The sequence below is a fragment of the Palaemon carinicauda genome, chromosome 8 (assembly GCF_036898095.1).
Source record: "Palaemon carinicauda isolate YSFRI2023 chromosome 8, ASM3689809v2, whole genome shotgun sequence".
Taxonomy (NCBI): Eukaryota; Metazoa; Arthropoda; class Malacostraca; order Decapoda; family Palaemonidae; genus Palaemon; species Palaemon carinicauda.
The window spans coordinates 109,551,762-109,566,728 of NC_090732.1; the positions used below are offsets into that span (position 1 = coordinate 109,551,762).

Genomic DNA, 14,967 nt, shown 5'->3' on the forward strand with positions numbered 1-14,967 from the left:
TTTCACGGCTGCCAGCGAGAAGCAGGGACCCCTTATTTCTTGAGTACTTACACTCTCGAATTTGGGGTCCCCGGGCAAGCCAAAGCCAGTATGGCAGGGGACTTACCGCCCTTCCTAAGGGTTGAGTCACCCCATGTAAATAGCGTGGTTTGTATTTCAGTTACGGAAGAAATGACAAATTCGTAGATAATTTGTATTTTTCCTAACTATACAAACCTTAGCTATTTACACATATGTGCCCGCCAGCCCTGTCCCCCGAGATAAGTCCTTCCTCTAAGCAAAGTGAAGCATTCACCGGTGTGTGTGAGGGGGGGGGGGGGTTAGCTAGCTACCCCTCTTTACCCCCCCCCCCCCCCCCCCCCCGCTAGCGGCGGGGTAGTAAACCCTCGTTAAAACTTTTATGGCTCGTCATTCAGCTACGCCGAAGTAATTACCCCATGTAAATAGCTAAGGTTTGTATAGTTGGGAAAAATATAAAATATCTACGAATTTGTCATATTTTGTGAGAGAAAATAAAGTACATGTCACGTTTCACTCATCGACCCTTTAGTACATCGCAGTTTTATAAATATATGTAAATCTATATTTCTAATTTCTGCAGCCGATATGTTTATATTTTTTCAGGTTTTAATGCTTTTTTAAGAATACAGTAGTTCTTTTTCGGCTAAACAATTAAAAAAGTAAATTAATAAAGGAGTTTTGACAAAGGAAAAACTTATTTTTGGGAAAGTGCTGTGTGGTCTCCAAGGACTTTTTTGTTAATCAAGAAAGTAAATTATTAATTAAAAACACTAAAGTATTGCATTTTATAACACATTAACCCCTTCTACTGTACTGTATATGCCATAAATTTGTTAGCTTTTCATATGAGAGTACTGTAGTGCTGTCAGATATATGATGAAGTGAAAAAAACATTATTTGTTCCGACGCGATATACAAACCTCGTAATCATTTAATATAGGAATTCGCTTCAGCTCCGCTGAAACAGCCAAAGAGAAAGAAAACCTGGCAGTTGTGCTGATTGGTTGCCTAGCGGTATGGGACGGAGCTTAGATCCCCCCCCCCCCCCCAATCCCACCACCAGCCCGCTTTCCTCATTCATTCGCTTCGGCTCAACCTGGATGGCTGTGCTACTCTCCGCTCTCTACGCTGCAGCCTTTTGCCTTCTCTTGTACTTGTGTACTAGTAGTTGTGTGATTGTAATGGATGAGAAAATTACTCGTTAGATGCGATTTTGTGTAGGCCTTGGCGGGCGCTGCAGTAGGTGGCTTTCGTTACCTTCTGTGGACCTGCACACGCTCTGCCCAACATGCAGGGAAAACCTTGCTCTCAAGGTTCTCCTTGCTGTGAGTGTGAATCCTGGCCGCCCTTGCAGTGGCAAGCATTCGAGAATCGACGCAAATATCGCCAGAGCCCTAAAGCTTCTTCTGCTTCGGAGAGCTCCTCTTCCGAAGAAGAAGAAGAGTGGGGAGCCGGTGCAAAGTGTCGTCTCAAGAAACTACCACAGTGAAGTCTCCTCATGCCCTCTCCGAGTCGGAGGAGTATGTGAGTGATTTTGGGAAGCTTGGATTCACAGCCTGTCGGGAATTTTTCGGGCTTCACCGGGGAAGCGGGGAAGCAGGTGACCTTAGCGCTCCCGCTGCTTCGGCGATCTCGAAGCACACCCGACAGATTGTTGGACCGTCTGATACCGATGACGACACGTAAACTGGTAAGATGGGGGAGCTTTGGGCGTCTCGGATTATCAGGTAAGCCTGACTTGGATTTGTTAAAACGCCGTTTAACTCTGGCGCACGAGATTGAACAACATTTGAAGGACCCGATTGATGATGAAAACATGAATGCATTTGATTTTGCAACTTTATCAACTCCCATGTTCCCTGATGTCCCTGTTGTTGCTGACCATTTGTTCCTGGCAAAATGCAAACTTTTTACAAAGGTAAAATAACTGCTGGACTCCCTGTTAAAACAAGGGAGAGTAAGGTTTTAAACACAGAGATTTCTTTAACCACTGCTGGCAAAACCTATACAGCTTTGCCCACTAGTCAGTTAAAATCAAAATCTGCCAAAACTCCTACGGAGGCAACATGTTTTTCAGGCTCACTAAGTTCACCAACCATGGTTCTTCCTACGGACCTGGCTCAGGTTGTTCATCCGTGTCCAGTGTCGTCTGCTGTTGCCTTGACCGCCGTTCCAGTACTGTACCTCGGAGGGGGTACAAGAAGAGGAAGCGTGGGCGGTATTCCTCTTCTAGTTCCTCCTCCTCTCTCTCCTCCTCTTCGTCTTCATCTTCTGACTCTGACTCTTCTCCCCCCAAGGAGAAAGGGGAAGAGGAAGAAAAGGAAAGCGAAGAAGGCCAGGAAGGCCAGTCGTAGTCGAAGGGACATGGCGCCCTGAGACACCTCTTCTCCTCCGGAAGATGAGGGCGACGTGCGAGATTCCCGTGTTCCCTGTGCTAGTAGGATTGTTCACGGCGAATCTCACGCAAGGCCTCCGTGCACGACAACCGTGCTCGAAGGTGTAGGTATCATCTCCCAGAGCATGGTGACGGGGTCCTCGGGCCCCCGAGCTACTGCTCAGACGCGAATTGAACCGCTCTTGAGCGTGGAAATAAGAGTCCTGGCTTCAGCACGAGAAACCTCAGCTGTAGTCTCTTGTGAATAATCCGTGGTACGCACGACTACCTCCACTGGGGTACCCATGCGGACCGACTCCGCGACTTGAGTGTGTAGCTTGAGCAGAGAGCAGGCCCAAACAGCCACGACTCGACCCGCGCGACTTGGGCCCGGCATGGAGCCACCTCGCAGCCCAGTCCACGGCATGGCGGCCGGTCGTGCATGACCAGACTAGCTCTCGCGCATTCCAGCCGCGTGAGATGCAGCCAACCCCCATGCTTTCTGGCCATGTAACAGGTGAGGCCGCGCACACCACTCACGCGACTAACCTGTCTACACCTCCTGGTGTGAGCGCTGCAGTTCCCAGCGACCCCGCTCGCGCTCGAGCTCCTTCGGAAATTTCGTGGGGCTTGCAGCAACGAGTCACGCACTCGGTCGCAGTGGGAACCTAGATGCATTCCGTCTGGGATGTGACCCTGCCAGGGTCCCTCCTTGACTCCTGAATACACGCCTGGTTCGGTCTTAGGGCCAGAGCGAGGGTATTCATGGGGCATGTCATCACCCGTGCAGCATGTCGCTTCCCCTACACCTACGGATGTAGCGGGACCGAGGGATCAGCCACTTCCACGGCTTTCACCGGCCGTGGAGACTGAAGATCCCGAGGTGAAGTCGCCGTTCCTAGAGGTCATTAACTTCATGCGTGAGATTAATGGCCTCAGGGCTCTTCCTGCGGTAGTGTTTGAGGGTAAGTGTACAGCCTTGGAGATCCTATGGAGAGGTCCCGAAGGCAGTTCATGGCCTATCACACTACCCTGTGAAGACCCAGACCTATATGGCTGAGAACTATAAAATGAAAAGTGGGAGATGAAGAATGGAGAATATTGAATTAAAAGCTCAAGATAGAGACGACTGGTGAAATCTAACTGAGGTCCTTTGCTTCAGTAGGCGTAGGAGGAGATGATGGTGATGACGATGATGCTCTCATTATCAAGAGTTTCTGTTCAGTGGTTAAAACGCAATGTTTATAGTTTAATCGGGAAGAAAAACAAATGTAGTGTGCAGTAGGTGATACAAAGAATCACACATCTGTAAGAAAAATAGAATGCAGGAAGCATGGAGTGAGTAACATAACTTGTCCAGAGAATTTTGTATAAGGAATGCTATTGGTAGGTAGAGGAGGCATGATCAATCAGAGCATGATAATCAGTATCTTGGCAGCTGATTGGCTGTCTGATTGCAAGATGACTTTTAAACAAATTTTAGTATTCACTATCCCAAGTTGTCCTGTCACTTTGTATCTTTATCTGTATCTTTTGCAATTTTGGTAAAATTTTTAATGGTTTTCAAGTCAAACAATTGCAGCCCAACATACAGTACCTTCTAAGGCTTTTGGCAGTGCACAGATGCTTACTAGTGGAGAAGATAAAACTCCTCAACATGTTTAGGGAAGGGAGAAGCTTAGCAGATGTAGGCCACGATTATAGTATAAACAAATCTACCCTGCGATATGTCAAGAAGAACGAAAAGAATATAGATACAATGGTAAATATCACTTTTAACAAGACAGCAAAATGGGTGGTCACTAACTGCGATAAGGGCATCGTAAGGATGGAGTCTGCATTAGCCCTTTGGATAAGTGATTGTAGGAAGAAAATTGCTTTGGATACCAACACCATACGCGAGAATGCTATGCAGCTGTATCACAAGTTTATACATGGAGGTGATGTCAACCTAGAACCAGGATCACCAAACCATTAGATTTTAATGCAAGCAAGGGTTGGTTTGACAAATTTCAAAAGTATTTTAACCCTAAGAGTGTGTCCCTACATGGAGAACCTGGCTCTGTTGGCAAACAAGAGGTTAATGAGTACATAAACGAGACATTCCAGACCATCATCAATGAAGGGCATTATTTGCGTGAACAAGTTTTGAATGTGGATGAGACTGGCCTTTTTTTGGAAACGTATGGCATCTCAGACTTTCATTATGAAGGAAGAGGCCATAGCCCCTGGAATAAAGGCCTACAAAGATTGTCTCACACTTACATTGTGCATAAAAGCTGTGGGCTTTATGATAAAGCCAGCTCTTATTTATGAATCAAAATCAACATGGGCCATCAAAAACAAAAATAAAACCCTCCTGCCAGTGCATTGGATGCATAATCAAAAGGCATGGCTGAAGAGTGGTGCCTTCAGGTGATTCTTGTGTTGCAGTTTTGAAATGCATTTGATAGAGCCATGGAAGTTTATAAGAACATACTTATATTAAAGAAAGGCAGCATCAGCAACTGCCAATCACTATGTCCCTCACCCACAAAAAAGAGAAAACATGGGTACCCCTCCTTAGTAGAAATAAATAGCAAACTGGTATGTCATTGAACAGTCTCTAAAATTCTTTCCAAAGAAACCTTTCTAAAAAATTCAGAGATGTAGGTTTACTCCTAATATTTAAAATGATAATCTCCCAGGCTTATATAAGATTTGAATTAAAACTTACTAAGTTCCTGGGCCCAAACCTTCAGAAAGAAAAGACACTGCCTTTTAGATAGAGGACGAACTTACATTCTAATCTTACATAGTCAATTTGGAGCACTACCTGCAATATCCATAGTATATTCAAAATATTATGATAGTCTCTTACTAAACAATTAACACTTGTCAGATGAAATACAACCATTTCTTATAAGGGGAAGTGAAAAAAATTGTAACTGACTTAGTCTTTTAATAATTTAGTTGTGAATGAAAGCAAAAATGACACAATTAACTTAAGGGGAACAATTTAGCCCCATTGTAACAATGTTATTTTAGTGTTTCTTCATAATCTTACTACTGTTTGATTTTTCGATCATTTTTTTCATATAAAAACCATTTGAAAGATAGTTTTATGCACTTCTGCCAAGCTTTGAAATTCTCTTATTACTTTGATTATAATTAATTTCTACCACCTTTCATCCTTCCAGAAGTGAATTCATCAATTGTCAGTGCAATTTTTTATTATTCTATTACACCCTTTTCTTATTTCCACCAGGGCTTGGTAAGGTATGGGCATTATGTTGTCAATTCCAATGTCATCTGTCTTAGAAAAATACCCCTAGTGGAAATAAGAAAAGGGTGTAATAGAATAATAATGATTAGAACTAGTATGGATAATTTTTTTTTTTCTTTTTACAAGAAGAAACTGACTCTTTCAGCCATTAAAGAACAGAGATACAGTACATGCATAATTCTGTATTGAAGCATTAAGGATTATGTTTATCCATTTCAGGTATTATAGTGGATGTGTTCAGATCTTTCATTATTGAGAGACCTCCAGTAGTTAAGTCAATTTTCTAGAATTTGGATGTGGTTTTATAGCACAGAAGGGACGAGATTTGAACCAGTGGAAAATCTCTCCATGAAAGATATCACAACCAAGAAACTGTTTCTTGTTGTCTTTTGTGTCAGCTAAACGAATAGGCGAATTATTGTACAAGTGTTGTTAATCAAGGTAGGGTTCGAGGAACACAGAGTGATCTTGTCTCTTTTACTTTCATTCAGAGCCAAGAATGATTCTAAGTAAGAGTTTGCCCCATTTTTTTTACATCTCTTCACTGAAACTAGATGAAGACTGAAGACAATTTATTAGAGAATAGTTTTCTCTGTCCAATAAGAGCAGTACAGTTGTACAGGTATTTGGACAAAACAAAAGGTAGTACAGTACTGTACTATATTGTTATTATTACTAGCTAAGCTACAACCCTAGTTGGAAAAGAAGAATGGCAAAGGCTCTAACAGGAAAAATAGCCCCGTGAGGAAAGGAAATAGATAAACAACATGAGAAGTAATGAATAATTAATATAAGATATTTTAAGACCAGTAACAATGTTAAATTAGGTCTGTTATAGAGAGGTAGAGGTAGTGTTCCTAATTTGTTCTCTGGGCTGAGGGTCCCTAATTACCCAAAAATCAAAAATGCTATGTCATTCCTTGTTAAAAGTTTGGTCATAGAGGCACACAAGGAATTAGATCCAAAAGTTATAAAATGCTTGAAAGTGAAGGTGCATGATATTAGGAGTTCTCTTAATATATAAATCTGTCTTTGGGGAAAGTTTTAGCAACAGCTCAATGGTATTCCAAGTCGGTGTTCACCAAACATTACCATAAAGAAGCATGATTTTTTTATGAAGACTATTGGGCTCTAGGTCTCGTAGTAGCGGCATGGGATGTCGTCAAAGTAATTCTGAGTTAGTTTATCAAAGTATTCTAGACAAGTAATCGAAACTAGGTTAGTAACCATTGTTCTCATTAAATTACTTGGCTTTAAAATTATCCTGCTCTTTCCTTCAGGTGTGTGCCAGCTCCAACAGTATGGAAGTCAAGTAATATGAAACTTAAGGGTATTCATAGAAATAAACAGAATTTTAATAATAAAATTTCTTACTGTATTTCTTTATTTACCTGATGTTCATATACATGCCCACCCTCCCTGATTCATAGTATCAAGAGAAGTGATAATTTTGAAACTGAATGACTAGGTTAACAAAGGCGGCAACGTGGCCTTTTTACCGTTACTGATATTGCTAGAGGGTTCCATTTACTTATTTAGAACATGTAATTATTGAAGCAAAATAAATTAAGAAAATTTTTAAATTTCACGGATAAGCGTTAATCAAACCAGGCTTTTGGAGAAGAAGAAATACTGTACTGTATTAACATCAGATTAGTATAGAAATATAAAATTTTATTATAACAAACCTGTTTTTTTTCAGGAAAGATACAATTATGAGTTCTTATCAACCTTTCAGTCTAAGAGAGTATACTTAAATTGAATTTTTAATTCTCTATGGTAAATGTATACCCCACTTAATTACAATATTAATTTCTTTTAACAGTGCAACGCTCAGCCACTTAAGGGGCAAAATTCCTGACCGAATGTGTTCGGAAGTGGAGACAAACTTCAAGGTATATTCTAGAGCAATTATCAACATAGGTGTTTCCCTGAACAATTCTCGTGACCTGCGCGATTTCTTTGTCGACACTGTTGAAAAAATCATTGACCCATGTCGTCAGTCTCGGTGGAAAGGATCGGAACTGGAAATATTCCTTCAAGTGTACACTGATGCTGGTAGTGCATTAGATTTCATGACCAAGTAAGACTTGAACCTGTCATCATATATGTTTTACTCTCACGCATATTATTCTTAACAATATTTATAAGTTGAAATGTGTACTTTTCCATCATGCAGTAAATCTTAAGCCTCTTAATGGGGTTTTTTCAGCTACTGTATGTACATCCATGTACTTACTCGTTTTACTCAATTATTATTGGAAACTATTATTTGTGTGTATTTTTCATTTTGAATTGGAAGTTAATACTTTCATTAAATAGGTCTACAGTATTTTTATTTTTGTATACAGTACTTTTGATCTCTTTAATTAAAGAAATGCTCTTGAATCAACTCTTTGTTACACTCAGAAGATGAGCTTCTGGTAAGTATGATGTATCTTCTATCCATGTAGGGTCATTTATTACATATAGCACCATATGATTTTATTGTGAAGGTTAAATTTAGTTGTTTAACTTTCCCTACTTAATTAAGGCTTACCATAGATTTATTCCTAGAATGTTTACATTGCCAATGTATGGATTTTTTTTATCAGTCAAGAAGGAAATAATTAAATGTTTAGTGTATTTTTGTTCTGGAAGCGGACTAAAAATTTAATTTATTTTTAAGCTGTACTCAAATATTGTTTAATACAGTACTTGTTCCAGCACAACATACAAACCTTTTGCTCTTTACATGGGAGTATTATTTCGGTGACAGCTGAAACTTGCTGTTAGAGCTTTTGTGAGGTGTAACTTCCCTCTACTGGTTAGTGGTGGTGAGAAGCAGGGTACACAAGCTACCCCGCTCACACCAGCACTAGCAACTGACCGTCATCTTTTATTTTGGCTTGGTAGTGTTAAGACGTAGTCTTGCTCTCCCATTAAAACCCTTTAATTGGCTTACAATTAAAATTAATTGGCCTAAAGTTTAAATGAGATCTTTTTCTTCTCAGATGTAACTGGAGACTTCCATTAAGTGTAGACTATGCTGTGTCCCATAGCGAAGCAACGGCGTCCACACCAGAGAAAGTCTCGGCAACCCTCAATCTCTCTTGAGACTTTCGGGTCTCCCCGCTAAGGAAGGGTTCCGAGGATGTTACAGTTTACTGCAGCTTCCTCTACTGCTGTTCACCTTCATTCCTGCATGCTGATAGACAACAGCCCCTGCATAGGAACAAGAGCAGTGGCAGACTGGTTGCCTTCGCATTTTTTCCAGTCGGGGGATCCCTTTGGGGAGAACCCAGAAACTGACTTTGGCTACGTTTCACAGGCAGCGCGACCTTCAACTTGAACGAGGCTTGTTGATGGGAAGTAGAGTGTGCTGTGCGGAGGCCCACTCCGGGTGTCAAGCAATATTCCACTCTGAAGGAAAGTTAGCCTGCACCAGGTGTTGAGTTTTTTGCTTTCAAGGGAGAGCCGCACCATTACCGCTGTCCGGCAATCTTCTCGTTATCGGGGAGAATTGCTGAGAGCAGCGAGCATTTTTCCCTTGTGAGGGAGAGCCACTCCACCGCCACTGTCAGGCAGCGAGCATTTTTCCCTTGTGAGGGAGAGCCACTCCACTTCTGTCAGGCAGCACTGGAGGATAACCTTCATCTTGAACAAGGCATGTTGACAGGAAGCAGAGAGCGTGGTATGGAGGCCCGCCTGCGGGTGTCAAGTAACTTTCTCTTTCAAGGAAAGTTAACATCCTCTAGGTGATGAGGTTTTCCCCTTACGAGGGAGAATCACTGCAATCTCCTCGCTTGCAGGGAGATTTGCCGACAGCGACAAGCGTTTTTCCTACCGAGGGAGAGCCGCTCCACCTCCACTGTCTGGCAATCTTCCTGCCTGCGGGGAATGTTGCTAACAGCGACCAGCGTTTTCCCTCTCGAGGAAGAGCAGCTCCACCACCAGTGTCCTGCAATCTTTCCACTTGCATGGAGAATTGTAGACAGTGGCAGCACGAGTCTCATTAGCATTTTCCCTAAGGGGTCTCTGCTGTAGACTATGATACCCTGCTGACTGCTTGCTGTCCCCGCCGCTCTTATCAATGAGTCTCGGAGGCTAACTCTTCGGACTTACTGCCTACATAGTGCCTGTTGGGCACAACAAAGCTCATGGAGCCTTGTGAGACCAAATCCTTTAAGACCTGCTCCTCTTAAAGTTTCAACCTCTTGCAAGGAAGAAACAACTGTTCTTCAAGTTCAGCAAGGCCTATTTCATTTCCTTCCTTGGGGATGACATAAGACTACTCTCCAACCCCCTGTAGGGGGTAGGATAAGCATGAGTTGATGGCTCGCCTTGATACTTATTGCTGGTTTGCAAGACACCACTCGCCAATGCACACTACTTCGGTAGCTCATAGAGAACAGTTTACTGTTGCCTCAAGTGCGCTGCTTTGGTGGCATGCACTATGCAAAGGGTGATATCAGCTCTTGCCTCGCAAACCCATGCAGGTACACCTTACCTGTATGGGTTGAGACAGGCGTGCAAGCCATTATGCTCTATCAGCTCTCGCCTTGTGAATGCACGCACCTGCACGAGCTGAGAAAGAACACTCTCCAGCACGCTCTATCTGCTCTAGCCTCGTGAGTCCGCTCAGGTAAATTAAAGCTTCACCTGCGCAAAGTGCTCTACCAGCTCTCGCTTTGTTAGTGTTTGCAGGTGCGCACCATGTACAGGTAGATTTAACCTCGCCTGTACGAGCAGAAAAGGCGTACGCACCAACGAGCTTTACCAGCTCTCTTCTTGTCAGCACATACACCAACGGGCTTTATCATCTCTCTTCTTGCCAGCACACACACCTCGCCAGCGCGCACAGATAGCAGACCTTACCTGTGGTGCTACCGTTCACAGAGGCTCTCATGCGTTCACTAACACTCGGCAGCGTTCACTAATATTCACCAGCGCTCGCCAATGTTCATTGATACTCTCCTGTATTCGGTAATGCTCAGCAGAGTTTGTGGGCCCTTGTTAACAAGCCTGGACAAACCTGCCTAGTGGTTGTGTTTTCTGCATTATGGGCTAACAGACCCTTACATGCTAGACTACACTTCTTCACGGAAAACACTATTCCCTGCGGAGGTTGACACAACGACAGGCATCCATTAACATTCCACAAAGGCAAAAACTAACTCCTTTGGTTGTGCATGCATTTTCACCATGACAAAACCTCAGGGTTTTTACCGCAAGTATGGTTTCCTGCCAATTACTTGCAGCTGCTGCATGCCATCATCATGCCGAGTTTCGTTAGACGCCAAGGTTTGTGAAAGTAATCCCTCGGGAATAGTTTCTCGGGCTTGTTTTCCCTAAGGAGTGGAGAGCTCGTGGGAGCACTCACACACAAGCCTCTAGTCCCAACGGGATAGTGCCAACTTCTGCTAACTTTTACGAACGATAGCAAGCAATTATTCACTTACGGGATGTAATGCCGACATAGCTTGGATCGCCACACCAGCTGCACACATGCTCATGAACATGTGAACAATGCTACTGCTAGTCGACAACCAAGTTCTTTGGGCAATAATGTGCGACTCGTCGCACATACATTATTCCCGGAGGCACTGAAATCACATATGGACAACCACATGTAGGCAAGCAATCTTCTGCCGACATGGACTATTTAACATCTTACAATGAGTTAAATGGTTGTTTTCCTTACAGGAAGTCGGGATATGCATTACCTTCTGGTAACCAGACATTGGCAGTCTACTCTCAAGTACACTCTTCTTGCATTCTTAGGAATTCCTCCTAAATATTGGGATCAGCCATCTTAGTATAAGACCCCATAAACTTCGAATAAACGAATCTGTTCCCAGGGAGGGAATATTCAGAACTTATACCAGTTTGCCGATTAAAAACAAAAAAATATGAACGTATTTGTCATTTTCTGTGGGATCTTGGTCATAGGAGGAAGGAAGCCTCGATTGGGAATGTTGATCAATGTTCCCAATCAAGTTCTGGATGCAACGAATCATTCGGGCTATACCTGTATGTTCATCATGTCACGGTGCTCTTTGTTGCTGGTTCGGAAGGGGATTTATGCATACACTAACTGTCCAACGAGGGATTGAAGATACGTCTTAATCTGGCATTTTGGTAATGATGGGGAGTAATCATTCGTGAGAGACCGGTCTCTTGCCCCCCAACAGCAATCAGTATGCAGACTCGCTGTTATACCATCGTCTTCTAGGTAATACTAGCTACTTAGGTGTCACCAATCTGTAAACATATTTACCCTACCAACTCCCATTGGATTGAAAGTAGTTGGAGACAGAATATCTCCCCACAGAGCGGTTGCTCGCAACTGGTTACACATCTCAGCAGCATTCGATTTGAGATGTTTACTAGGCAGTCCTTCAGTTCCTCTGGAGTAAACGATGAAAATTGGCCTTTCATTTGAGAGTCAAGGTTCCTAGTTCCTTTCAGTTGCACTTGCCAACCCATATGCAACAGACATTATCCCTTGGAGGTGTTAGCTACCCTACTGGGTGGTTGGCTAACCAGGTAACCCAGAGCCCATCTCATATTCCAATAAGTAGGAGGGGAGAAACCTTCCTTGCAGACAGGTTGCTGGTACAACCAGTCTCCCACAGCCCTAATTGCTTGTTATGAGTGAATGCCTCCTCCTGTAGGAGTGCATAACGCTATCTGCCAGGCTTCTTAGGGTAGGAGGCCATACGAGAGTTCTCTAGTCCATCCCATTTGGGCATGAGCACCGTCCCAAGTCTCGCAAGATCTTGTGCATTTCCACACCCATTCACCGAGCACCAGTAGGTGGGCGAGCTCCTCTGCCTGACGAAGGTCAGACAGGGTGTCAGACCAGAGGACTTCATAATAGATATACCAGCTTAAAGTGCTGTGTGTCGGGCTGTCCACAGCACTCCAGGTGTTCGCAGGGGTATTCACCTTGGTGTCCAACGGGGCCCACAAGAACAACAATTGGTTGCTTTATTATCTAGACGACTGGCAGACTTGAGGGAGTCCCTTGTCCCTCATAGAGACAGGCTTCTCGGTTTTGTCAGGGTTTAGAGATCTTTATAAACGACGAGAAGTCTCATCTGCAGTCGGTCCTAGATATGGTATATTTAGGAGTTAGAATCAGGACCAGACTCAAGGTTTTCCCATCTGAGGAGCAATAATGAGGCTGAGAGAGATAGGGGGAGCTTTCCCTCTTAAGAAAAATTGCCAGAACACCAGTAGCAAAGGGTGTTTGAGCATCTAACTTTGCTTGAGAAGTTAGTACCCATTGGTCGTCTTTGCATTCAATCTCGTCAGTGGCAGTTGAAAACCTTTTGGTCTTAGCATTGAAACCCACCGAGTACCTTGGGGCAGGTAAGGCACGAGCATTATAGAGACCTGAGTTGATAGGTATCAGACACCAACCTACTCTAGGAAGTAGGCCTTCTCTCTCCTTCCCCGGATTAGTTACTCCTCACAGAGTCATCAAAAGAAGGGGGGTGCTCATCTGTTTCACCTTACAGTATCTGGGCTAAGGTCCAAATCTGGAAGACAGTACCACATAAACCTCTTGGAGATGAAGGCAGCCTATCTGGCCCTCAAGCTCTCCCATCATCCCCTTTCAGGACACTAAAGGGCTGATGAGCAACAAAACTACAGTGTTGTCCCCAAATAAACGGGCAATGAGGTACCTCTTCACAGCACTCATGCCAGCTGGCTGTGGAAATCCTCAGATGGACGGAAAACAAGTTGGTAGCTCTCTCAGTCCGATTCATCCCTATCAAGAAGAACGTGCTGGCAAATAATTTGAGCAGGAAGACTCAGATAGTAGGCTCTAAATGGTGCTTAGAACAACAGATAGGCAACAAAGTTTTAACTTTGTGGGGTTCACTGACAGTCGACCTGTTCGCAACGTCCCTGAACCAGAAACTTCCAGCATACTGCTCGCCAGTATCAGATCCCCAATCATTCTGGCAAGAAACCTAGCAACATCCAAGGGACAGAAAGGACGTCTATGCGTTCCCCTCCTTCTGCTTAGTAAGTAGGCTATTGAGGAAAGTAAGGGTATCGCAAGATTCATTGATGACCCTCAGAGCTCCGCTATGGTAACATGCAGGATGGTTTCCGTACCCTCTACATTTGCTCACTGAGGCCCCAAAAGAGCTCCCTCCACTTCTCGATCTACTCAGACAACCACACATGAAAATATTTCTGAGTGCAATTCCATTGCTTCAACTTTACTCCAGGAGGTTATCCAGCAGCTGCTGGAAAAGAGAGGCTCTTCAAAGCCAGTTGCACAGCGTATGGCAGGATACCTCTAAAAGTCATCTGCCTCACTGTATCAGGAGGGGTTCAACTTTTGTGGTTGGTGTCATGGATGGCATATCACTTTACTCATTACCTCTATACCAACAAAAGTGGAGTTCTTACTGCACCTCAGGGGGGGGGAAAACTTTGTTCAATGTCGGCGGGCAAAGGTTAACGCTTGCCCTTGAGCCTCGTCTCCAAACTGAACAAAATCAACTTTTCCTCGTCAACAGAAGTTTCTCTCATACAAAACTGAGTGCACTTGCCGTCAGTCAGAAGTCAAACCACCTCCGTGGAACGTAGTCAAGGTCTTACATTCGTTGAAAGGAACCCTTTACGAACCTCTTTTTCAAGCCTCAGACTGAGACTTGACCATGAAGACAGCTTTCCTTCTAGCCTTGGCCTCTGCTATGAGAGTCAGGGAGCTACATTTTGTATCCTACAATGGCACCCATTCAAGGGGATGGGGCAAGTGGCAATCAATTTCATCCTTGAGTTTGTAGCTAAGATTCAAAACTTGGATGTAGTAGATCCTAGATTCAGGTCCTTCAAGATTGAGAGCCTCCGTTCGGTAATAAATGATCCTGATCAATTGTTACTCTACCCTGTGAGGCACAGAGGAAGTACTTGAAGAGAACCACAAGAGCCCGTCCTCAGAATAACAGGCTCTTTAAAAGGCTATGAAGAACTTATCTTCCTGGATCAGACAGTTGATCAAGAGAGCCATGCCATCTGACCTTTTACCTTCTGATCTCGATCTCCATGTACATAATATCAAGGGTGTAAGCACACCCCTGGCTTTATGTAATCATGGGGAAGACCAAAAGGGAGACTGTAAAGAATTACGGTATCATCTTGGATCAGACAGGTGATCGAGAGAGCTAAGCCTTTGACCACTCAACTTCTGATCTCCGTCCCTGTGCACACAATATTGGGTTTAGGCATATTACTGTTATTTCAAAAGAATTTCTCTGTGACGCAGGCATTGCAAGCAGTGAGAGGAAATGTTAAACAATGT

General features: G+C 43.6%; 1 protein-coding gene across 2 annotated transcripts in view; it reads left to right on the top strand.

The window, feature by feature from the left end:
* The window catches only part of LOC137645826 (acidic fibroblast growth factor intracellular-binding protein-like), a 165,155-nt gene that overhangs the window by 74,291 nt on the left and 75,897 nt on the right, over positions 1 to 14,967 (top strand). For both annotated transcript variants that reach the window (XM_068378803.1, XM_068378802.1), the window contains exon 6: positions 7,486 to 7,743. In XM_068378803.1, the coding sequence (XP_068234904.1) occupies positions 7,486 to 7,743 (258 nt within the window). The remainder of the gene's footprint in view (positions 1 to 7,485; positions 7,744 to 14,967) is intronic.